Below are 26,572 nucleotides of genomic sequence, written 5' to 3' on the forward strand. Positions count from 1 at the left end.
TCACTGCTTTATAGAGAAAATTCAGTAACAGGGGAGCTGGATAGAGTTTTAGTGATGCTCTGCAAGTTACAACATTGAATGAGCATATCACTGGGTTGCTCTTTAGTCCCTTACTAGGATTGAGATACCTAATCTATTAGCTTAAACTCACATTAAGACTGCCAACAACATCCTCTAAAGCCCAGACAGATGGTCTAGCACCAGCCACCACCCAGTTATTAAACTGGTACTTACCCTACAGAGAATAGCATTTACTGAACCAACATTTAGTGATTACTCTGTAGACATTGCCAACCTGTAGAACTTTCTCCCAACAAATATAAGAAATACCTCATCACCACCACCACTATTTAAAACCACCTTGAGCACATACTTGTCAAGCAAATCAGTCCTCCCCTTGTAACATTCCAATTACTAAGCCCCCTTCTTATTCAAATCATTTCCATCTATATTTTAAATTCCCTAATGAGATAAACAGTTGTGCACTTCTACCAACAACTTTACTAAGTCCTCTCCTTATGCAGCCAAAACAAATAAGTATCATAGAATCCTAACACGTTCTCTTCTGTTTGCATGTCCCAGGTGAGTAACTGGATAAAACATACATATGCCTCATCTGCTGTCTTTGTAGTAAAATTTCATTGACACTTTATACATAAACTGTAAAATAAGGCTGAAAGTTCTTCAGATATGTGTGACTTTACCACACTATAGATGCTGTATAGTATACTTAAACTATTAAGTCCTAATAATATGTATAACCCAGCAAATAACTCTACCTAGAATTGCTTGTATAAATAATAAATGGACTACAGTGGAAGCCTAGATAACCACCCAAAACCCTACCATTCTTGGCATAACAGAGACATGTCTAAAAGGCAACATTTGTCTTTCAGCTAATACAACCAAAGTACCTTATTCTTTATGGCAACAGACCAGGTCCTAGGACAGGTGAAGGAGTCATACAGCTTATCAAATGAAGCACACCCCACCCTCTTAACCAAGCATTCCAATGCTGTTCCAGGCAGTGACAAAGCCCCTAACTGATTAACAGTCAACCTTACTATTGGTAAACGCATCTAACTTACAGTTTGTATAATTTACATCCCTCCCCCATCCTGTCTAAAAACTATCAAGGGCATGATTCTTGAAACATTCCCTAAAGGACCAAACAAAAAAGCTATTGTCCTCGATGACTAGGAGAAGACGGAAACAAACTCAATAAAATGATTCTACAACTCAACCTTTAGCAACCAGTAAAACATACAACCAGACTAACCCAAATAAAGGGAGTAGGGTTGCCACCTTTTCAAGTGGCCAAAGTGGGATATTTTTGGGACACACATCAGATTTTACAGGCCGACACATACCCATGGTCAGTATAAAGGATAGAACTTAACTTTTTTGCCTAAATAAAAGCTTATTCTTATAGCAGTTTAGTTGCTTATTCTTTTTCTTGTAACATTTAGGTATTTTAGATACAGAAATAACTATTTTATGCAACTATTACATAAAATATGGGACATAATTATGTCCTACAATCTCAAGACATTTGCCATTTTTAATATTTTTTGTCAGGACACAACTGCCCAAAGAGGGACTGTCCCTCGCAAAGTGGGACAGGTGGTAACCCTGACAGGAGCCTGGTCTACACTACTTCTTATCATAACAAATATAAACATAGGCATTCAAGCATCAGAGCTCTCCCGAAAAGCCTTAGCTGACACTGTCCAGTCATCTCACTTTGATCTTTTAAGCGTTTATAGCAACCTCCTGAAATTGCTACAGGTTGTCTGTTCTCTGAGGAAGAGCTCAGCATTCTGGAACAGGAGCCAAATGTCATACATGACCCAAGCACTGCTGTGACATTTTTCACACACATTCAAACCACAATCCAGGACTCTCTTTTCCCAAGTATACCTCAAAGGCTTAGATGGTAGAAATGCTCATGCTTTCAAGAGTTATTTTAGAACTCATAAAAAAAGGGATGAAGTTTTTAAAACATAGAAACAAAACCAAACTGAGGTTCAGCTACAGCAGGACTTCCTCTCACTGTGAAAACAGACCAGAATAGCCTCCAATTCACCAAAAGCTACTTACCTATGTGAATACAAATATCCACTACCTGCAACCCCAAGAAATTTTGGAAAAAGATAAAAAAACTAACAGGGCAATACCAAACTAACTCATATAGTACTTTTTTTTCTGCAGCTTGGAGCTATAACAGAAAACAGGCTGAGGAATTCAAAAACTTCATCACATCCAGCATCAAAGATACCAACAATTTCTGTCAGAACTAAAACAAACTTTGACCATTCATTAGTAATAACACTCCTCATGACCTCTATATCTTTAGTAATTGTACAGGCACCAATCATTTCACTGAAATTACAGTCAAAGAAATTATAAAACATTGTAAAAAATTGAAACTCCCCTCTGGTAAATGATTCACACTTCTAGGTAGAGTTATTTGCTGGGTTATACATATTATTAGGACTTAATAGTTTAAGTATACTATACAGCATCTATAGTGTGGTAAAGTCACACATATCTGAAGAATGCTTCTCTTAGAAAAGCAACTGACAACATATCCATACAACTTTGCTACATTTATAATATATCCATTACTACTGGATGTATATCTCCCACTGTATATGTCATCAGTTGGAGATAAATACCCATTACTACTGGATGTATATCTCCAACTGATGACATATACAGTGTTATCGATAATGACGTAATAACTGCTGGAGTATCTGTAGACATGACTAGGGCATTTAAAACAGTAAATCACAGCCTGCTTATCATGCAGGAAAAAATAATAATAATCTTGTCAAAATACTACTACTTGGTCCCAAAGTTACCTGGAAAATAGAATCTTTCAATCAACCTCAAACAATACCCTCTCCATTATATACAATTTCAATATTGCAGTTCCCCAAGGCTCTGTATCAGGGCCACCATCTTTCTTTCTGTTCGTGAGTGACCTCATTGAAGACCTATCCAAATTATACCTTATTTTATATGAAGATGACATCACCTTACTAGAGTCCAACAAATGCCCACCTGCCCTACAGACTCAGCTGAAACAATTATTCTTTCAACTTTGTATGTGGGCTGAAAATAACGAAATATTAAACTCTTGATTAACTTAAATAACAAACAAACAAACAAAAAAAAAAAAAACAAATGTTATGATCTTCACTTCTTCACAAAAATTGTCCCATCTTAAGGGTATTTCCATCACTAATAATTAAAACAATATTATTCCAACCATGACAGAATATAAATACTTAGGACTCACCGTAGAGAAACTGCTGACACCAGCGTGAAACAGTATGAACAATTTAATAGCAAGAAAATAAAATAAGCAGCAAAACTTTCAGATATCCAGAACCCTTCTTTAGTGCTAATGACATAGAATTCAGCCTCCATTTCTTAAATACAATCTAAGTTAATTACACAGCCAATAAAAGCAAGCATTCAATTATTGCCATTAAAGATATAAGACAAATATAGTAAAAATAAATATTGGAAAGACAAGCAATCCAAACATCATTCAACAACAGATTCCTATACAATTGCTCGTTTCAGTTTAAAAACAGGGTTGATGGAAACTGTTTTTAAATTAGAGAATAAGGAATATAACTGGATTTTACATCTGCAAGCTGATCACCCGCTGGGTATTACTCAAACAGTTTTCTTTCTTGCTATTAAATTATTCATATTGTTTCACGTTGGTGTCAGCAGTTTCGTTTGTATTTTGTTATTATTTTTACTGCAGCACTTTTACTCTAATTGCTGGTTTTGGGACTTTTACTGACTCACTGTAGAGCCACTCTCAGTTTCTCTACCCATACAGATAATGTCATTAATAATGCACTCTCACAGTAAAGACTCTGCTATAGAATATCTCATCTACTCACACATACTGAATAAATAGACCTGCCAAAAATGTTTTCCTTCCTAAAGTAGAATGTGGATTATCCACTTCTTACTTTTGATTCCCACTATAGTACTCAAAGACTTCAGACTATTGAAACCACAATTTGTAGATTTGCACTTCTAGCTAGCTCTTAATCTCAGCACTGCAACCTTCTTTCCAACTTAAATTGACTACCTGTAATGCAAAGAGCAATCTGTCTCTTGGATACAACATATTATGAGAGGGCAACTGTCCACTAATAACAAGAATTCTACCCATTATGGAGCAAAATGTATTCATTAAGAAATTTACAAGACAATAATTTTCTACTTAGCAGACCGTCTTTTAAAAAAAGTAATGGATAACAAGCCTTCTCCGGGCTAGGACCTGCTTTATGGAATACAATTCCATCATAAACTAGGGGACTTAAAAAAGTCCCTGTTGTAAATGCTACCAAGGTAATGGGTAGTCAAACACTTCTTCTATACACACCCACACCTCTCTATTCTTAAAGGCTGTTGCTACAGGATGCTTATTAGAATATATAAATGTGAACAAGGTTTCTAAGTTAAAATTACATGAATACTGAAATATGCCTCTTTCAAAGTTCAGAGGTGTATATTATGTAAATCTGTGTGCTTTTTCATAACTTATCTTACAAGTTCTGATTCACAAAGTATTTCTTTGTTTATTTCATCATCCCTCAAATGCCATTTTCCTTACAAAAAATTGTATTTGTATTTGTTTATAATTGCTAATACAAGTGTTGTATTTAAATCTATCTCTCACTAAAAAATACTGTATTACTGCATTTTCACCTGGGTCATGGCTGAAGAGAGTCTTCAGACCAGCCTACCTACCCAGTTAATAAATGATAAATAAAAAAATAATAAACCATGTATAGCTCAGTGTTACGTAGTATATTTTTATTGTTTTCTCTTGTAAATTGCCTGTAAAAAAAGTATGTAATGTGGATCTTCTCCCCCGGGCCTCTGTTGAAAAGGGGCTTTGTTCAGTTGGACTTAAAAAAACAAGTAATCAATGGCTAATAAATAAATAAATAGACTAATTACTTACTTACTTAATTAATTAATTAATTAATTAATTAATTAATTAATCAATCAGTTAATTAATTAATTGTAGGGAGGGTCTTGAGGAAAAGTCTCCACACAGGCCCAGTGCTTCAGTTTCGCACACAGAGACTAGGTGGTAGGAGCACAACAAAGGACTGCCTGATCTTCAACTGTTTATACACACAGCAGCTCAGTTTAGCCAGACATTGTACTGCAAAGAGAAAGGTTGTTAGCAGCTTTGAAAAATCTCCTTCCCTTCCACTAGATGAAGGCCATAGTCCTTGAATCTTGCCTATCTCTTTTCGCATATTTAGATAATCATGGCATGTCAGAAGGGGTGGGCAATGCCAAAAAAAAAAAAAAAGACAAAGGGAATAAAAGAATGGAGAAGGAAACATTTAATAACAATAAGTAGGCTGTTCAGTCATTTTATTTCCTCACTGTAAAGAAATTAATCTGATTTTTTTTCTTGTGTTTAGACTGATAGGTTCTCCTCCAGGGAAAGGAAGCTGCCCCATTCAGGGACCTTTCCCTTTTGACATTGTTTACACAGATTATCATGGATTGGCACAACTACAAAGCATCATGGGACCATCATTTAAGGAATACAAGTGAGTATTAAAATCTCATTTCAAACTGTGATTCACAGAACACAGTGTATAAAAGTGTCTTAATGTTAAAGCATGATTAAATATGTTTGCATCTTTTACAGTCCACAAATGTTCTAAAGATTTGCTGTATTTTGCTGTTATTCAAACATGCTCTCCAGTATGTGTCTTTAGTATGTATGCCAGTAGACAGCAAAAATATTAGTATATTCTTGTCACTTCATTTTTAAGAAAAACTTTTACATGGGTAATATTAATCATCCAAAAGCTAAGGATGTGCCAGATGTTTAGAATTATTGTTCCTTATTATACCTTCTGACTCAACATATTAATTTTGTCACCATTTACAGTTGCACCCGAGTTTTGTTTTGTTTTGTTTTCCATCATGTATTTAAATAAGTGAGAAAATTATTATTACCCACATACATTTTCTCAGTCCGTAATATGTATGAGGAGAGCTAATTTAGAAGTAATGTGTACGGCACAAGCTAACCATTAAAGTAAGTGAAAAGGGTAGTTTTGAACCCTTCTTAATGTTTACATTATACTTTTTAAATACATGCTGGCTATACTTGGAAAAGTGTTATTATTTCTAATGTGCTGTAATATTAACTTAATGAAATATGAACACTGTAGTCATTCTGAATTATTTTAAGAGAAGATTTAAGTCAGACTGTATGCAGAAATAACATTCTTAAAATGGTAATTCTATTAAGAACCCCACAGTTCATAGGGAAAACTAATGCTGGCCAAATTAAGGGATCAGCAGTTCAGTCTGAAAACATGCCACATCTTGTCAAATGGCCTAATCCACATCATTTGTGTGGGTTAAAAAAACAATTGTTTGGTTAATGCAATAGAAATGTTTCTGTGCTTAACTCTTTAGTTTTTCATATATTAATATATTTGCAAAATTAGAGAACTTAATGAGAAAAAGTATTTGGCAAGCAAACCTTGTGTACTCTTGGAAAATAAACTTAGAGCTCTCTCCCTCAAAACTATAGTTTCTTATTCTTTTAATTAATTAATTAATTAATTAATTAATTAATTAATTAATTAATTTATCTATTTATTTGGGTGGTGGACTTATTCATAGTACCCAATTCAGCCACTGCCAGGGCTGACAGAATACCACAGGATATGGTGATATATGCAAAAGTACATATATAAGGGAGCAAAGACACACATCAGTATCCAACTGTAACTGCAAAAGTTAGGATATTTTCATTTAATTTTATTTTGGGCACCAAAGCATCATTTTGTCTTTCATTTCATGTTAGCACAGATCATTGCACTTCTTCTAGCAAGTTAAGTTTTCTCAGTCAAATAACCTGAATGCTAAAACCTTTCACTATAACTATTTCAAATCAGCAAAGGTGTCATTCAGAAACTTAGTCCACATTTCATAGGGCCATTATGAAAAAAATGCAGGGAAAATGCTAACAACTGTTGGTATAGTGTTTTTATAGTTGGTGGCTTTGCAGTTGCCCGCCCCTAGTGTAAATTTGATCTGGGACCCTCCTCCAGTCTAGTGTCATTACCTCATTCTACCCAGTACAAGGAGAGCATTTGAGAAGGCCAATCAGCTTATTTTCTGCTACTCCTTTCTCTCTCTTTCCTTTCTCTCTTTCCAAAAAAAAAAAAAAAAAAAAAAAATCTGCTTTTACTATATTTGTGTTTTTTCCTACATTATTTTGCTTTTGCGTCATCTTAAAAGTACTCAATTGTATTTATTACTGCTTGGTGTAACTCATTGTAAGCCTTTTAGTTTAAGCACCTGGGCTTCAGACCAGTTTTACATTAGGAAGGTTTGTGGTCTGCACTGTAGTGGCAGAACAGGTAGCTTACATCCTTCTAAGTTGGGAACTGCTGATTGAGGGCTCAGTGTCTGTTATTCTAAAAGTGTATTAATTCTGGTTTAAGCACTTGGGCTTGAGGCCAGTTATTTTACATTAAGAGGGTTCGTGTTCTGCACTCTTGTGGGAGGAGAGGCTGGACTCTGTCCTTCTGAGCTGGGAATTTCTAGTTAAAGCTTATAGTGCCTATATATTTGAACTGCTTCTTACTGAAATTGGTACACCTCGTTTGCTGTAGCATAGACTAGATCCAGGCCTGCTGAATCTAGCTTTGTTTGTATAACTTGAGCACTAATCCAGGCATTCTTTAAAGTATTCAGTTGTATTTATTACTGCTGGTAGTAACTTGATTAAAGTGTAGCTATCATTTCTAAGTCTTTTGGATTAAGCACTTGGGCTTCAGACCAGTTGTTTTACATTAGGAAGGTTTGTGGCCTGCACTGTGGTGGCAGGACAGGTAGCTTACATCCTTCTAAGTTGGGAACTGCTGATTGAGAGCTCAGTGTCTGTTATTCTAAAAGTGTATTAGTTATGGTTTAAGCACTTGGGCTTCAGGCCAGTTATTTTACGTTAAGAAGGATTGCGGTCTGCACTCTTGTGGGAGGAGAGGCTGGAATCTTCCCTTCTGAGCAGGGAATTTCTGGTTAGAGGCTTATAGTGCCTGCATATTCTAACTGTTTCTTACTGAAATTGGTACACCTTGTTTGCTGTAGCATAGACTACATCCAGGCCTGCTGAATCTAGCTTTATTTGTATGCTTGTTGTTTGTTTATTTCCCTGAAATGCTAATTCCACCTAAAACGCGGCCTTTTAGCACTTCTGTGGATCCCTAGTGATATCTGCATTGCTTACTGTACTTATTTCCTTGTTTCACTTGAAAGAAAGTTACTGTTTGTCATTGTTGCATTTAAGTTACCTGTAACACATTGCATTTAAGTTACCTGGCACTTGCTCACTAAAGCAATTATATAAGTCAGCACTAAAAATTAAAAGCACTACACCCTCACAAACTCCCCTTGAGTACCTTGTTCCCCATTGGCCCTTTTTTCAATTATAAAGGAATTCCCAATACTACTCTAGCATGTCCAAAGGTCAGTTGTCAATCTCCTCTCCGGTCCAGCTGGTGAATCTGGGAATCTTGAGGCAATGTTACAACTGCCTCATGTACACAGACAACCCTCTCCTCCTCCCAACAAATTCCAACACATGTGAGAGATGCAACCATATAGCCAAACTGGAGGCTAAGCTCTCTCAACTCAGTACTGGCGTAACCAGTCAGGAGGAGAAGGAAACCACACTCACTACAATTCCAGTCTCACATAGACCTACCACGACAACAAACCAAACACATAAACACACAAAAACATACTCGAGGCTCTAAATAAAAATCTGCCTAAGCAGCAGAGACCTCCAAAGCAGACACCCAAGCAACTGCTACCCCAAAACAAAACACGTGCAACACATAGCTCACAAAGCCAGTGTGCCGAACAGTCACAGCCCTTAAGGCTAAACAACACACCTGATACACTTGTAATAGGTGACTCTATCGTCAGGCACACTGGCGTCCCGCTCACCAGGCTGAACAAGGAGAAGGTCACGGTGAGCTGCCTGTCGGGCGCTAGGATCCGCCACATAACACAAGCACTCAGGTCAATCCAAGGCAAGTACAAATATGACTCAGTCATTGTCCATGCTGGTGTGAATGACCTGAGACGCACTCCCTGGGCTACATGAAAAGAGACATAGAGGAGCTCTCTGAGCATGTAGCCCAGGCCGGTATGACCCTGACCTTGAGTAGCATCTTACCCTCACCAAGAATGATGCCACAATATGAAGACAAGATGATCAATTTCAACAATTGGCTTAAGTGTTGGTGTCATTCAAAGGGGATCCAATGCCTGTCAGCCTGGGATGACATGCTCGACAAGCCACGATGCTTCGCTAGGGACGGCTTGCACCTGTCACCCCGGGCTTTCGGATATTGGCAAAGGCTCTTGCTACCCCCATAGTGCCTTTTTTAGGCAAGGCTCAAAAGACAAACCCACCTCCATAGGTATCACAAGGGATAAGAAACTAAGAGTAATGCTACTCAACGCCAGAAGTCTAAACCTCAAGATGCACGCACTCGAAACTCTCCTTAGCATGGAGAACATCGATATCTGTGCAGTAACAGAAACCTGGTTCAAGGCTCCCGAGAACACCCCAGCACTACCAGGTTATACCTCATACCATGCTTTTCGGCCCCAAAACTTGGACCGAACCACAAAAGGAGGGGGAGTATCAATATTTGTCAAAGATACACACACCTCCAGGTTGGTGGCACAGCACGAAGCATCAGAGACTATCCATGTGCAACTAACTGTGGGTAAAACTGCCTTCCAGTTTATAGCCTGCTACAGACCACCCTCCCAAACACAGGAACCCCACTTGGCCTTCCTGAGAATACTGGAAAATATGAAGGTCTCTCCAAACACCATTATATTGGGCGACTTCAACTACCCAAACATAGACTGGGAGCATTACTCTAGCTCCAACACCCTAGCCCAAAGGTTCCTAGAATTTATAAACTCAAATGCTATGGAACAACTTGTTACCACTCCCACAAGAGGGAAAACATACTGGACCTGATCATCACCAACATGGGGACACTATGTTCCAGACCAGAAGTGTATCCCTCACTGGTAAGATCAGACCATAAACTAATCTCACTGGATATTCACATCCCGACCCCACCCCCTGCCCAGAAAACCACAGTGAAAAACTTCTCTAAAGCAAATTTCACGCCTCAAAACCGAGGTGGAATCCTTCAAAGCCCCGGGCCTGTGGAAAATACGGCCCAGACCGCAGAATCCTTTATAAACGCATTCTATGAACACCTTCAGGAATGCATGGATCATGCAATCCCAAATAAAACCAAGACCCAATCCTCCAAAGGCAGACGTCCTGTCTGGTGGACCCCAGCCATAAACAAACTATACAATAGAAGGAGGAAGCTACTACATGATAGAGCAAAATCCCAAAAGGGAAGGAATCTCTGATCAGTATTAGCAAAAAACTACGGGCACTCATAAAATCGTCTAAGGCCAGCTGTGAGAGAAAAATTGCACAGGACACTAAGGATAATCACAAGGCTTTCTTTAGTTATGTTAGGAACCTGGGTGGGAATTCCCAGATATGCTCAGAATTAGTCCAAAATGACAAAAATACACCGAGCCCACAGACATTGCCAACATCCTAGCTGACAGGTTCAGTGCAAACTTCTCCCCTCTCCCACCAAAGGACAAATATCTATCCCAAGAGAGTGCTGCCCCCCTGACATCTCAGGTGCTCAGGTAAGAGCCGCCCTCTCCAAAGCAAATAACACAGCATCAATGGGACCAGATGGTGTCCCGGGCTGCCCTACATGAACTCCAAGAAGAGCTAAACCCAAACATAAAACTACTGTTCAATCTTAGCCTTACTACAGGATATGTACCCAAAGAGTGGCGTGCAGCAACAGTGGTCCCTCTCCACAAAGGTGGTGCCTCAACGGATCCTGGAAACTATCGCCCCATAAGCCTGACTAGCTTGGTCTGCAAAGCTATGGAAAGGATCATCATGGACCTCATAAATAAAGATATTGGGGACCTGCAGACACTGGATCCTACCCAGTTTGGCTTTGTTAAGGGCAGATCCTGCCTCTTAAACCTGGTTGATTTCTTTGAAACAGTCACCAAGGCCATTGACGAGGGAAGGTGGTCCACACAGCCTACCTGGACCTCGCAAAGCCTTGATACAATACCCCACTCGGGCATTATAGATAAGCTCACAAGCTTAAATATAAACCCCTATGTCACTAGATGGGTTGCAAACTGGCTCAAGGACAGAACCCACATGGTTAGAATTGCTGGAGCCATGTCAGACTCCAAACCAGTTACAAGTGGCGTCCCACAAGGCTCAGTCCTGGGACCTCTCTTGTTCGGTATATATTTCTCGGCGGTACAGGCCAACACGGAAGGACTGTGGCTGACCAAGTTTGCAGATGACTGCAAACTGGGCGCCATAATCAACTCTCCAGCCGACACAAGCATCCTCCAAAAGGGCTTCATAGAAACAGACAACTGGTGCCAGAGCCATGGCCTCAAGCTAAACGCCAAAAGGTGTATAGTCATCCCCTTTGGCAAAAACAAAGTGCCCACAAATTACCACATAGGTGGTAATCCATTAAGTACAGAAGAAGTCATTAGGGACCTGGGGACCCAAGTTGATAGCAATCTCTCATTTGACAACCACGTGGCCAAAGTGGTTAGAAAACATTTTATATAGCCCACTTAATCATGAAGGGATTCACATCTAGATCAGGGGAGGTCATCGTACCTCTTTACTCATCCCTCATCAGGCCCATAATTGAGTACAATGCCCCTTTTGGGATGTACCTTACCAAACACCTGCAGCAACTGGAAAGACCCCAAAAGTACCTCACCAAGAGGATCAAAGGGCTCAAACAGATGCTATATGCTGCCCGGTTAAAGAAACTCCAGCTCTACTCAGTGGCATACCGCCTGCTCAGAGGCGATCTGTGCCTGACGATAAAGCCATGTCCAACCCGGAATTAATGGACATGCTGCACCTCAGAAAATCCAAATCCCATTGAGCTACGCTCGAGAGACTTGAACCTCAGCACTGAAATAAATAGGACATGCTGGAGGGACAGATTCATAACCCAGAGGCTCCCTTCACTCTGGAATAAAATCCCAGTCCAGGTTAGGCAGAGTCCCACATTGACTCTCTTCAAGAGGAATCTTGATGAGTGGATGGGAGATCGAGTTTACCCGGCTATCACTTCTGTGTCACTGTTAGACAGAGGCACAGTATACTAACCTCAAAAAAAGGCATAGCAAAATTAATTTAAAATGGGTGGCGAAAGCCAAACACACTCTGGCTAGGCTTATAAATGCCCTAGGGCAGATAGCCTAGTATGAACCTATGAACCTATGAACCTATGAACTGTTTCAGAGAGAAGCTGTGCAGTGAGTGTCTATAAATACATTATAGTACAGTATAAATAGGCAGCTGGTGTTCGTTACCCATGCAGATGAGATACAAAACATAAACAACAGAGGTAGCTCAGCTCATCTGCAGTGGTACTTGTTATACACTATGTGTAACAGTGGTAGTGCATTTCATGGGAACTGTACTTGTTATACACTATGTGTAACAGTGGTAGTGCTTTTCATGGGAACTGTACTTGTTATACACTATGTGTAACAGTGGTAATGCATTTCATGGGAACTGTAATTGTTATACACTATGTGTAACAGTGGTAGTGCATTTCATGGGAACTGTACTTGTTATACACTATGTATAACAGTGGTAGTGCATTTCATGGGAACTGTACTTGTTATACACTATGTGTAACAGTGGTAGTGCATTTCATGGGAACTGTACTTGTTATACACTATGTATAACAGTGGTAGTGCATTTCATGGGAACTGTACTTGTTATACACTATGTGAAGCAGTGGTAGTGCATTTCATGGGAACTGTACTTGTTACACAGTATGAATAACAGTGGTAACCCAGATCATCAACAAGTATACTCATTGCAAAGTATGAATAAATCAGTAACACAATTCAGAGCACCTATACTGTGCTAAATTGTGTAGTGAATGTTTCTTAATGCTTCATTTACAGTAAAGCAGTAGCTGAAGGTAGGCCATGTGCTATTACAGAAACACAACTACTGACTGTATTGGTCTTTCTGGTGATGACCTTTTTAATCAAGGGGTGTCTTGTTGTGACTAGATGATTGAAAAAATCTCTCAGAGGTTATTATTTTACAACTTACTGCATAATGTTGCAACCTTAGAGTTAGTTATAGAAGAGAGGGCATGCGTGGTACCTCTCTAGAATGGGGATGTGAAAGTGCAGTGTCCCACAGGAAAAAAAAAAATCAAAAAAACAAAAAAGTTCAATCCCTGTTCAGTTGACCTGCAGCTACTGCACTGTCTATAGGAAAAAGTCTTCAATGGAGTGCTATCTTTCCTAAAGTATGAGAGTTTGAGGAATACCCAGTGAACACACAAAGGGCACTGATTCATATAATAGTCTGGATGGCAGTTCTAGGCATCTCCTACTTGTTATAGCTCCGAGGACACAGAAGGTCATCTGTTCTCCCATTTCCTTCTTATAATAAGTAGCAATTTCATACTTTGCAGTGTGCTGATAATTTTGTAAGACTGCATATTATGCTAATGGCAATCATATTATTAAAACAGTATCTGACTGGAGGTTCTGTAGTTCAGCATATAAAATATTATTTACCCGGGTGATTACTATTGCAGATAAGTAGATGATTAAATGACATTTCTTCCTTTTTTTCTAAGTGGCACCTCAGATTAGCTAATAAAACTTTCACATCACGTATTCATGTCCTTTTGGATGACCATTTAAAAGAATCTAATGAGTGGTCCCTCAGAGTATGGAGTAACACTTACACATCACGTATTCATTATGACTTATTGGTAACCACTCAGTGGAAGGGTAATTGTTTTTTCTAATGGGTAGTTGAGTCAAACGGGTTCGGAGATGTCCTAGGTCACATTCTATTCCATTAGGCCACCATCAGTATCAGAGTGTTTGATGCTTGATAATTCACAACAGTAGCATATTTTTCTTCATTTAACATGCACAGAGAGACACACACACACACACACACACACACACACACACACACACACACACACACACACACACACACACACAGACACAGAGGCAGAGAAACAGAAAGAGAATGAAATGGGGAGAAGTAAAGAGAGAGAGAGAGAGTTGGGGGGACCTAGAAACAGAAAGAGGTAGGAGAGAGAAAGAGTGAGAGTTCAGACATAACTTGCTGTAGATGCAGTGGGAATAATAGGGGAGGAATATAAATCACAGTAGTATTATATTAATGATCATAAGGTCAGATATTAGTGAATTAGCACAGTATTTATTTAAGGAGGAGGTGGATAGGGTACTAATGAGGCCAAAGTTAGGTGATTTTACAATGGAATATCACACTTTAGCCCAATCTATTAGGCCTCAGGCTAATAGGATTATATACTATACTGAGAGAAGGAGAGAAGGAAGGGTGTGTCTAACTTTAACCATATCTTGGTAATGGTCAGTAAATTTGGGTTATTCTCAATGATCCATGTCTGTTTCTCTTCAGTTTTAATACATATACTTCCTGTGCTTAACATGTCAAATGTAAGTCCATGATGTAATTTAGGAACTATAGAATGAATACAAGAAACCCTGATTGTGTTAGCAGCCTCATACCTAAGACAACATTCATTGTCCCTTGTTAGTAAAAGGATTTTCTTGATTGAGTAGAATATGGTTATTAAAAATTCTGATCTGCTAAATATGGTAGCCTTGCAGAGATCGCTCATAGAATGGTGAGAGAAGTATGTGTAGAAAGTTTATAGGCTTCAGCTCAGAAAAGGAAATAATGAGCATATATACATACATACTGATAGGCTGGAGTGGATTGTAGGACAAAATCATCAGTGATAGCCACTGTAAACTGACAGTCAATATATTAAATTATCTGACCCATATTCTATCTTTGAACACTGTACTCTGACCATGACTTAGATATTAGAGGGAAATTTCTTAAGCTTTTCTAAATTCTGAGGCCATAAATGTATTAAACAGGGGCACAACCATTGTACCAAAGTACCTTAAAAATTAACTGCTGTAATGCTTGACCGCAAATCAAACATACAGTGAACCAACAGCTGCAAGGAGGATAGAACAAGTAAAAAACTTTAATTGCTTTTATTTTCATCCACTAAGACTTCATCAGAACTAAGTAAAATTATAGTTCCATTTTATATATTAAAACATGTGATGGAAAATCCCTCAGTCACATAAAATAATAATAATAATGTTTGTAAAACTCAAATTGCTAATGCCTATAGATATTTATCTTTTTGTTTTGATTTTTGGTTTTAAATTCTTATAGTTGAAATTATATTGCTTATAACTGGGGAAACTGAGGCATTCATATTTAGCTGCTATTCAAGTTCTCATTTTTTCTAGCAAAGATTTAAAATTGCTTCTTGCAGATAGTTCAGCATCATCTAAAGACAAAAAAAAAAAAAAAGAAAACATAAATTTATTAAAAACTTTATAGAGTTCAGTCTATAAAAAGTATTATTTGTTTGTTTAACTTTTAGGACACAACAGTTTTCTTGAATTATCAGATTTAACTTCCTTTATAAAATGCATCACATGTATCATATACATCTAAGTAAATTATTCCCACAGATGTATAAATATAGTGTTTTTTTGGCATCCCATGATTATGTCAAAATATGTCTCTGCAAAACATGGACCACTACTAAAATATTTATAGTAGTGGCAAAAGTCTCATGCATAAGTGCCGTTCAGCTTATCACATGCACATTTTCAAGGTTCTTTAATTTGTTCTAAAAGGATTTTAAGTTACATGGTCAAATATTAACAGAGTCTATTGCCCACCACCTGAAGCAACTCAGCATTCCTTTGTGAAATGTTCCATTTTTGAAGGTCAGATGTTATAGCCCTAACATCTAGATTATAATCTATGGTCATTGTTAACATCTAATTTACTGTAACAAAACACTGAGATGTTGGGTGCATACCTGAACCTTCACATGTCACATGTCAAAATAGGATTATATACATATGCATATATTAGAGTAATATATATATCTATCTATCTATATATATCTATATATATATATATATATATATATATATATATATATATGTATTTATATATATATATATATATATATATATATATATATATATATACTTTGCTATTTTCAGACTTTGGGTTTTACATGTCGATCTTCTAATATAGACACACATACACACACACAGACATATATATATATGTGTGTGTGTGTGTGTGTGTGTGTGTGTGTGTGTGTATAAAATGTCTCATAAAAAATGAATTTTGGTTGCAAACATGTTCTTCCTGTTTAGGAGTAATGTTGTAATTAATTTTGACAACTTAACCACCTAGCTTTTAATCACATTATTCATTATGTTTCTGAGATGAGAACTGGTGCCTTGGGAATAACTATTGTTGCATGCTGTCTGTCTTTATAGAGCAAATGCAAAACAATTCATACTTAAATTCTTGAAAAAATTGATGTCAGGAAATACTCTCTCCATATGAGACCAATTATTTACAAAAATTTTAATTCATTGTATCCTTTATTCTAAAAACACAACTAATTAATGTTTGCTTTCCATCCAGTCTATAAACATATATTTGAGAAAATGACCATATAAAGACAAATTTCAGAATTAAGTAGAAGTTTCCTTTCCAATATCAACCATATACTCAAAATACTATTAACATAAATTGATGTCACCACATCTAATGAAAATACTCACCTTTTAAATGAAGAGTAATTATATTTCAAATTTGAATCCATTAAGCTACATATATAGAATTTACAGTAGCATTCAACAAATCCCTAGATGAAATTAAAAATTCTCTTAGATGATAAAGTCCTATGTCATGGGTAATCAGAGTGTATGATTTTTTTTATATGTGTGGTAACCAAAAAGGATTTTTCTGTATAAGGTCTTTAATTTTTCTTCCCCACAAAAAAAAAAAAATCCAGGACTCAGTCACTGATTTTTAAAAGTAGTTGTTTGAAAATTTGATCTACAGACATTGCCTGGGGTTCTGCCTTTGAGGCCTTTGATAAGGCAGTTTGTCTGAAATAATGGTTGGTTAAGTCCTTATGAATTTTTGGAATTTCAGATAAGACACTTGCCTGAGGAGAATCCCAATTTAAGAAATCCCAATTTAAGAAGGTCAAATAATTCCATGTTTATATTCCATTTTTAACAGTGACATAGCTAACAAGTCTAGTACATAGTCAACTATCTTTTAATATAGAAGCTATATCTCATTCAAATTAATTTTCTTATAAAAACAGTATCTTAATAATAATGAATACTCCCATTGTAATATTTTACATCAGTGATAACTACTCACCCTCTATATCTGGCTTATAATGAGAATATCTTTATTACTCCATAATTCACAGAATGCTGTCCTTTCAAAGCAAGTCATTATAAAATGTATGACTAACTGGTTTATTCAGCAATACTCTAATATCATATCCACATACCTCATCATGGATGTCTAAAGTCTGTGTTAAAATGTTTTAAGTCTGTTAAATTGTTATTCAATCTTAAATTATTGCTTACAGTAAGGAATGGAAGATACTGTGATAAAGATTTTTTTTCTAATGAGCAACTTCATTGAGCCAGAGCCTCAGTAATCCAAGTTAATTATGCAGGTATGAAAGAAGCCCTTCTGTAAAGCCTGTTTCTGTATATCAGACAGACTGAAAATACTTATACTGAAAATATAAAAACTGTTTGTCAAAACAGTTAATTCTATCTCTCATCATCCTACTGCAAATGATCCTCTTGGGAGACATTGGAACCATGCTGTTTTCCACAAATGAAAGGCTTGTTGACATTTGGATTGTTATGAGTCCATATACAGACGTTTGATGATATGTGTGTGTCACTTCTGACCTAATTAGGCTAACTTTGATAGAAGAACTTTGTCTTCTACAAAAAAAAAACTTCCACAATTGGAAGGGGGGATGGAACTTTTACTAACTGGCTGCTCTTTATGCTTATTTTAATGTTTTTTTTTCTTTTAAATTTTTTAATCTTTTTTCTTCAGAGATTCCTCATCTTTACTGATTAGAACAAACATTTGGTTATATTAGGATTTAAATGTCCCAAACTGCCCATCATTTTCAGTGCTGTGATGGAGCTCCTTAGCTCCTCAGTCAAAGGCAAGTTGTACTTAATAAGGTTCTGCATGAGTCTGTGGTTTGTTATATCAAATAATTTAGTGAATTTTTCCATACCTATTATAATTCAATAATAACTGTTAGGAAATTTGTAAACTCTAAGCCATTTGAATCTCACAAATTATTTTAAAAATAAGTTATCCTATCATAAGGGTTTAAATTTAAACAGTTTTTGTAAGGGTTTACATTTTATTACATTTTAAGGGCTTTAAACATAATATATTTTCAAATGATTTCATTTTTCGTTTGTTTTTGTACTTCTCATAGCTGTTGTTTCAATACAGTATAAAGTTGCATTTTATTTGAATGCTATCTAGAGATCTTACAGAATAATAGATATCGTCTGGACATTTGTGTAGCATAGATTGTCAGCAGATTCAGTTTGGCATGACACAGTTATGTATGAGCATTAATTACTTAAAATTCTAAACATTTTTTCAATTGAATACATTAAGAAATAACCGTAAATTACGGTAGCCGTCAATATGCAGGATGAGTAGTGGAGTTAACTTTGGGCCTAACCCATAATTATGAAGGGAGCTGTGAGTAGTATGTCCTCCTATTACGGAATGATCTTCCAGTAGACAAGATAATAACAACAAAGACAAGCTTACTAGTGATTTGGGATAGCTGTACTACAAAAAAGTATTACAATAATACCAGATACCTCTGTTGACACCAACATGACTTTTTAACAATATACTACTTTATTTACAGGAATCGACATGTATAGTTCAAGTATAACATCTCTGGTATGATGATGATGATGATGATGATGATGATATGATGCAATTAGCAAGTAATATAGGGGTATATTTGAACAGCACTTCTTAGCATGTTAGAGGGTCATTCCAAAATTCTATGTGACAAGCATTTACAATGTATTATAATGCCAGAAAGATAGAAATCCAAAAATTACAAGCTATTTCTATAAACATACTGTTTATATTAACTGGCAAACAATCCAGAAGGTCAACAAGATTAGAAAAAGACCATTAACATTATGCTACCAAATCACATTCATAATCCAAGGAGTTTGTTTGACTCAGTCTTCTCTCTGAGACTCATATTCTGTTTTACTAGCTATAGATGTTATATTCCAGGCATTATTGCTGTTCACAGCATCACCTGCAGGACAGACCATTTGTTTCTATTTTCTAAGAATTGATTTTTAAGTACAGAGTGTTGTAAGACCAACATACAACACTGGCAGAGGTACAACATCGCAGTAATCCATGCATACATTTTTACTGGCTCCCATCTCTCTTCTACTTTGCTTCCTTTTTCTTGTCATAACTTTCCTGGGTGTCTTGTCCAGCCTCACCCCTTACCTTCCAGTTTGCCTTACTTGGCTGTACTTCATTTCTTTTTTAGCTTAATGCCACTTTAGAAGTGAAGAAATTAAATAGATATAAAACCCACACCACATATATAGTACATACATATTTATAAATCCCCATACTCTAAAATACAAAACATGACTAATAAACCTGATGCTTAAATTAAACACTTACCTCAAAAGTTAGAGAAACAGAGTCTTACAATAAACATTTACCACAATTTAAAGAAATAAACTAAAATAATAGGACTAGTTTACTTCAAAAGTTCAGAATGAAAAGTATAATAGGCATAAAAATAATATGCCTTAAATGCCTTTCTAAAATGTACACTAACGATAAATTAGAGAAGACGTTTGCAAGGTCCGCAAATCTAAGTTACTATATAGTCAACTAAAACAAAACGTAAACCAAATAAACAAATAAAAATAAGAAAAAACCCGGTAATAAAACCAAACTCCTTTAATGTGCAATAATCCAGTAAGTGCTTTCATCCCCCAACACTGAGACTTCATCAGACTGAATTAAATATTAAATTCATTCAATTTAAATACTTATACAAACTTGTCACATGACTTTCAAAAGTCAATGCCTTAACCCCTTCCTTCTCAAATATGCCACAAAATCCTCTCGGCTGTTTAACCCTGGAGGGTTACAAGCATTGAGTCTAACCTGCCATGAATACTCCAGCCACCCAAGTTCTTCCTCTGCATTAAATAGTGTTTCATAATCAGTAATTGCACCTAACACAATAAATTTAAAATCAATAAGGCAATTTCCCACACTGCCTATTTGGACTTAGCTAAGGCCTTTGACACAATACCACACTCTGGCATCATTGACAAGCTCAGCAGCCTAAAAAAAAAAATCCATCACAAGATGGGTACCTGGGGACTCTCCTTGTCAGGCCCATGATTGAATATAATGCTCCATTTGGGGTGCCGATCCAGCTAGATTAAAGAAACTCCAGCTCTAAAGATTTCAACCTCTGCACAAATATGAACAGGACACAGATAGCCTAGTACACTACTATGAAACTATGAAACTTATAATGTTTTCCCATAGCATTATTTTCATTGCTAATCTCTACTGCCCTTTTGTGCTCATACATTCTTTTGTATAGTTCTCTACTGGTACATCCTACATAAAATGCCCCACATGATCTACACATAATTAAATAAACCACATAGTTGGATTTGCACGTATAAATGTTGTTGATATTAATTTTAAAATTGGAAAATTTTAAAAAGCAGTGAAGAGGTTCACAAAGCAGTGGGAGAAGGTGCCAGGTTTGTGTATAAAAGAGGTAAAAAGAATTTTTTTCAGAATCAGTTGAGTGTTAGACGAATAAAGGTGAGTAGTAGTAGTAGTATGCAAAAATGTTATGCATGCAATTTTTGTGACTTAATTTATGATGGAATCAATGAAATTATTATCAACAGTTGCCGCCACCCAGAGTAGGAGCCAAGAGAGGGCTTGAAACTGCCATGGCCCTGAGAGTCTTAGATGGCACTGTGGAAATAACTGGAACTGGTCCAAGGATTGTAGAACCAACAACCAAACCACAATCGTGAGTGTGCAATGGATCCAAAGGAGCCAAAGACCATAGCATCGACTCTGGTACCAAGCTGAAATTCACCATTGGCACCGAAGTAACTGGCACCGGGAGTGTCAAAGTGGTGGGCTCCAATCCCTGAAATGAGGTTGAAGGAGGATAAACTGGTGGAGTCCTTGGAGAACAGTCCTCAGTTCCAGGTTGGAGAGAGATTTGTGATGGTGCAGGGAGGCCTCTGTCTGCCAAAAGTTGATCAACTAATCTGACTACATCTAATTCTGATAGACTCCTGGAGGAATGGATTGACATTCCTGAAGGGGAATGAGGCCTATCTAGAAAGGGGCTTGGTTGTTGACCCAAAAAGGGGTCCACTGAAAGAGAATATCTAGTCCTGCGAATAACTGGCAGGTCAACTTTTGGCACCATAGGCTGATGCATGGAAGGTGATTGTGGAACCAAATGAGAGGATAATGGAGATTGAACAGAAGCTATTGTCAGTGCTGAAGAGGTCATCAGCACTGAAGTAGTGGTCGGTGCCTGAGAGATTTTAGTCTGAGCTGGTTCAATGACTGTCAGCACCGATGAGGACTTGGTTGTTTTCAGTGCTGTAGGTGAAGTTATTGACAATTTCGATACCTTGGCTTTAGGTTTTTTGCGATTTAGTTTTGTGTGCCATAGGGGAGGTCGGCACAGAGTGGCTTCTTTTCTTTACTTCAGGTTTAGGAGATTTTTAAGTCTCCACGTTAGACAGGACTTCAGTAAAGGGACATTAAAATAAGCCTGTCAAAATAAACTTGTTGCATCTTTCAGCTAAAGCACGGGTGCTAAAGCCCTGACAAATAGTAGAAGTCAAGTCCAAGTGAGGGGCACCCAAACAATACACGCAGGAAAGATGCCCATCAGAACTGGACATCTTTCTGTCCCAGTCTTGACACTGCATAAATCCGGATATCCCCTTTTGCTTCTTTGCATATTGAAAAGTTAGTTTGGTCACATACACACACAGTCTCACACAACAGAAAGAAAGGCAGGAAAGGAATTGCTCTTTTATTTATTTATTTATTTTTTTTTTTAGATATACCAAAAATTGTATAAGAAAATACCCAAGTGGGTAAAGGGAGAAATAATGGAAAATGGGATGATACCAACAATGGTATAGAAGATTACCAATGGTAATAGAAGAAGGGAGAATACCAGATACCAGTGATGGTAATAAGAGTTACCGAAAGGTAAAAAGGGGGTGCGTAGAAATTGTCAAAACAGTCACTCACTCAACAACAATCTCGCAAAACTATCTAGCAAAAAATTTTTAAGCAAAAAAGTTTAGAAAGAAGAAATTTAAAGCACTTAGCTGAGAGCATTGGCTGATGCGTCCAATTTTCTATGCGGCAAATGAGATCTGAGGTAATGGGGAGAGAGGCATTGTGGTTAGAGCCTTAGCTCGAGAGCTTTTGGCTAGTGCAAGCTATGCTTAACAGCCAAGCAAGTTTCGAGAGGTTGGAACCGAACCCATCAGTCAAGAATGAATGAAGATTGACAACATCAGATTGAATTATAGCCATTTATGGAACAGTACTGGATTATAGCCATTCGTGGAACAGTACTGGATTACAGGCATTCATGGAACAGTAGTGGATTATAGCCATTCGTGGAACAGTACTAGATTACAGCCATTCATGGAACAGTACTGGATTACAGCCATTCATGGAACTGTACTGAATTATAGCCATTCATGGAACAGTGCTGGATTATATGCATTTATGTAACTGTACTGGATTACAGCCATTCATCTAACAGTACTGGATTATAGCCATTTGTACAACTCTGATTGATTATAGCCATTTACAGAATAGCACTGGATTACTGCCATTCATGCAACAGTACTGGATTATAGCCACTTGTGGATCAGTACTGGATTACAGTCATTCATGGAATAGTACTGGATTATAACCACTTGTGGATCAGTACTGGATTACAGCATGATATTTAATTTTTGTGTGACTCTGTCCAAGTTACTTCACCAAACAGTACTACTGGGTTTAGTATTTAGATTGGGAGAGGAATAGTTTTTCTTTTTCTGTGTTTTAGTTTGATATTCAGTTTGTTAGACTAGCCACAGTGGTGCAGTGGTAGCGTAGTCGCCTCACAGCAAGAGGTTCTCCCATTCGATTCTCGGCTGGAGTGCCTTCTGTGTGGAGTCTGCATGTCCTCCCCGCAGTTGAGTGGCATTCGAAAGACATGTGTAAAATGGGCATGCCTTTGTTGAAGGTTGGGCGTCGGACTGGCAACTCGGCACAGTAAAAATCTACTGCCAATCATTAGTGGACCGGAGTTCCGCTGTGGCGATCCATAATCGGGAAAAGCCGAAAGAAGAATTCAGTTTGTTAGACATTATGTATGCTTGAATGTATTTTATTGATGTTCACTGTTTAACGTTAAATACGTTTGATTGTACATAACAGAGGCATATATTTATTAATTCATTTATTTATGTATATGTGGACTGAATTATTCCTGAGTCCAATGGAAGATTGCTGCTTGGGGGGTAAAGAGGTTGAAAGGAAGGGGCAAGCCAGTTTTCGTGAGAGTCTTACTTTGACAATAGGAAATGAGTTAAAAGCCATGGGTACTGAATTATTAACGAATAATCTATCGCACAGGAATATGGAACCAGGAAAGCAGGGGGGAGGTAGATGTTTCATACCTGAAAATTAGGAAACCAGGAAACCAGCGTATAATGTATTAGCATTGAGGACTAGGAGGAAATGGAGTAGCATAGCAAAATAAATGAATAAGGTATCCCTCTGCAGCTGCTCTAACAGAAGGGAAGCGAAGAACAGCTCAAATTAGCTGATTATTTTTTAACTACATTGAGTTAGAAGAGACACTGAAGTTTCATACACATGAGGCATTCTTGGGGAGATGCAACTTGCAAGCATTACATTATGTAATATGGTGGTAGAAAGCAACAGCTTTTATATCTTGTCCACCCATTTGGGTGGATGTAATATGCAACTTCTACCTCTGACTCCCTTGGATTTTACAACTTCCAGGTGTTGCATACCCTCTTAAAGAGTCCTTCAGGTAGCATGTTCCAAGGTCCACAAATCTCTTAAAAATATGTTTCCAGGTTAAACTGAACACTCTTCAGCTGTGTCTGATGGCCCATCCTCTTTCTGCTTCCCTTGTGCTTCAGTTGCACCTGTTCAGTTTCCCATATAATGTCTTATGCCCCCACATTATACAGCTTCTCCTTTTTGACTGCAAGCATCAGCTAAATTGTACAACAAATTAACAGACATGCATAGTGGTAAATAGTTTATGTTTTACACCAGATCTTAGGTCAGGATGTTCATTGCCAGTTATTTTTTAAATTGTGGTGCATGTTTATACACTGTGTCCTGCGTTTGTATATGCACCCTGTTTTTATTTCACTGTTGTGTTTGTAAATTCCACATAGCAATAAATCCGTTTGTGCAGAACATCTTCAGTGACTGTGATACTTCAGGTATCCATTTAAAATTCACAGGCATAACAAAAAAACTGTATTATTGTTATCATCATCATCATCAAGAACATAATCATCTTCAATGGTTATTTTTTTCAGAAATAACTGAACAAATTTACAAGACATAGGGGGGAATAGAAGAATAGAAGCACTGCATTACAGTTTTCCTTTAACTCTGTTAGAGTATGGTGTACACTACTTGGCACTCTGTAAAAATAAAATGCCAAAAAAATGAAAGAAGCATTTGCAAATACGGTTGAAAAGCCCTACAGAGAAGGGGTTGAAGGACCTGAATTTGTGTTCTTTGGAATACAGAAAATGGGTCCTTTTCACAGGGCATAACAAAATAAAGATTTCTTAAGAGTATGCACATTTAGAAAGGGACTGTATATGAAAGAAGAAAGTAGAAAGTACATAACAGCTATTTTCCTGAGGTTTATGCAGAACTTAAAATCTTGGATTAAGACTGAACATTGTATCACTATGGCTAAGTTAGTTTTGTAAGTACAACTTGGAGACATTAAATGAAAATCAGAGTCTGAAGTTAAGGGAGTGAATCATTTGTGTACTATACTGTTGAAAGGTTATTTAACTTAGGGCTCTGTATATCTCCTGAAGATATTAATACATCTGTATTATTCTGGATTTTACATTTTTTTTTACAATCATTTTTGTGTTCTCCTGGGAAATAACATTTAGGGCATCCCTGGTGATAACTTTATTAATGTTCCACAGCTGTCATTAGCAAAGACACTGCTTTGATATATTGATTTGTTTAACTCAACTCTCCCACCTGTATACTTAAAGTGCATAACTTGATGCAGGGCTGCATTCTTTCTAAAAAAGTTATAGTTTTGATAACCAAAATTATTCTCTTTGAAAAAAAAAGTATAATTAGTGTTATGCTTCACTAGTAAATATGGTATGAATTAAAAATCAATTTACTGAGTATTTTGACATTAGGAAAAACTAAATTATTAAAAGGCAAATTTAAAAGGTAAATGTTTTAATTAGCTTTGGGAATATTAAAAACAAATGATTATACAAATACACACTTTGTCTTCCTCTTATCATATATAATATTATTGTAAGGCTAAAAGAATGGTTAATATTGTTGTAATGCTAAAGCTGCTTTTCTGGAATCTTAATGACTTTTGCACATAAATATATTGCGCTTAGTGGTATTTGCATACAACATAGAGTCCATGACATAAATTCCTCACCTGTGCTACCTTTAATTTGATCTTCTTTGTGATAGAATGCAAGTAGTTGTATTCTAGCTAGACAGCCTGTTTTGAACAGGTGTGATAGACCCACCTTGCCACACAGTCCACAAAGTATCCAGGAATCCCAAGTATTTATAAAAGAAATAAACACCTGTCTACGATACCTTACCTCTCTAGAGTACACAGTAAGGGCAGTGCTGTCTCATACTGCAGTCATACTGTGGTGAAAAGAAACTTCAAAGTGAAATCTTGGAATACGTTTGATTGTGGTTTGTAGAAATTAAGTCACTGAGTGAAAGCTGGCAGTGACACTGATGACTTGAATGCGGGCTTCTGGATGTAGTGTTAGTAATGTGCTCACTGCTGCATTGCTTTCTTCTCTCAGACAATGGCTCTCTGTAGTGGGGTCTGTCTTCAGGTTTTAACTAAGCACCTGTTCATTCTGTATAGGCCTCCCTCCTTAGTTATTTAGCGACACCTGCCCTCTCTTCCGTTCATCCTGTTCATAACACATTGGAAGAGATTGCAATTCACAATAAACTGGGCACTTGAGGTCGCTCACACCACATCGCAGAGTAAGGCCGTGTGTTGGCAGGAGTGCAGACACTGTAACTGAATAA

General features: G+C 37.1%; 1 protein-coding gene across 5 annotated transcripts in view; it reads left to right on the forward strand.

Moving 5' to 3' along the window:
• LOC122816448 (alpha-1,6-mannosylglycoprotein 6-beta-N-acetylglucosaminyltransferase B-like) overlaps positions 1 to 26,572 on the forward strand; it is a 950,232-nt gene that overhangs the window by 431,192 nt on the left and 492,468 nt on the right. For all 5 annotated transcript variants that reach the window (XM_044089252.1, XM_044089250.1, XM_044089253.1 and 2 more), the window contains one exon: positions 5,478 to 5,609. In XM_044089252.1, coding sequence (XP_043945187.1) covers positions 5,478 to 5,609 — 132 coding nt within the window. The remainder of the gene's footprint in view (positions 1 to 5,477; positions 5,610 to 26,572) is intronic.

Source organism: Protopterus annectens, chromosome 12.part0, assembly GCF_019279795.1.
Source record: "Protopterus annectens isolate FY-2018-M chromosome 12.part0, PAN1.0, whole genome shotgun sequence".
In the NCBI taxonomy this organism is placed as follows: Eukaryota; Metazoa; Chordata; order Ceratodontiformes; family Protopteridae; genus Protopterus; species Protopterus annectens.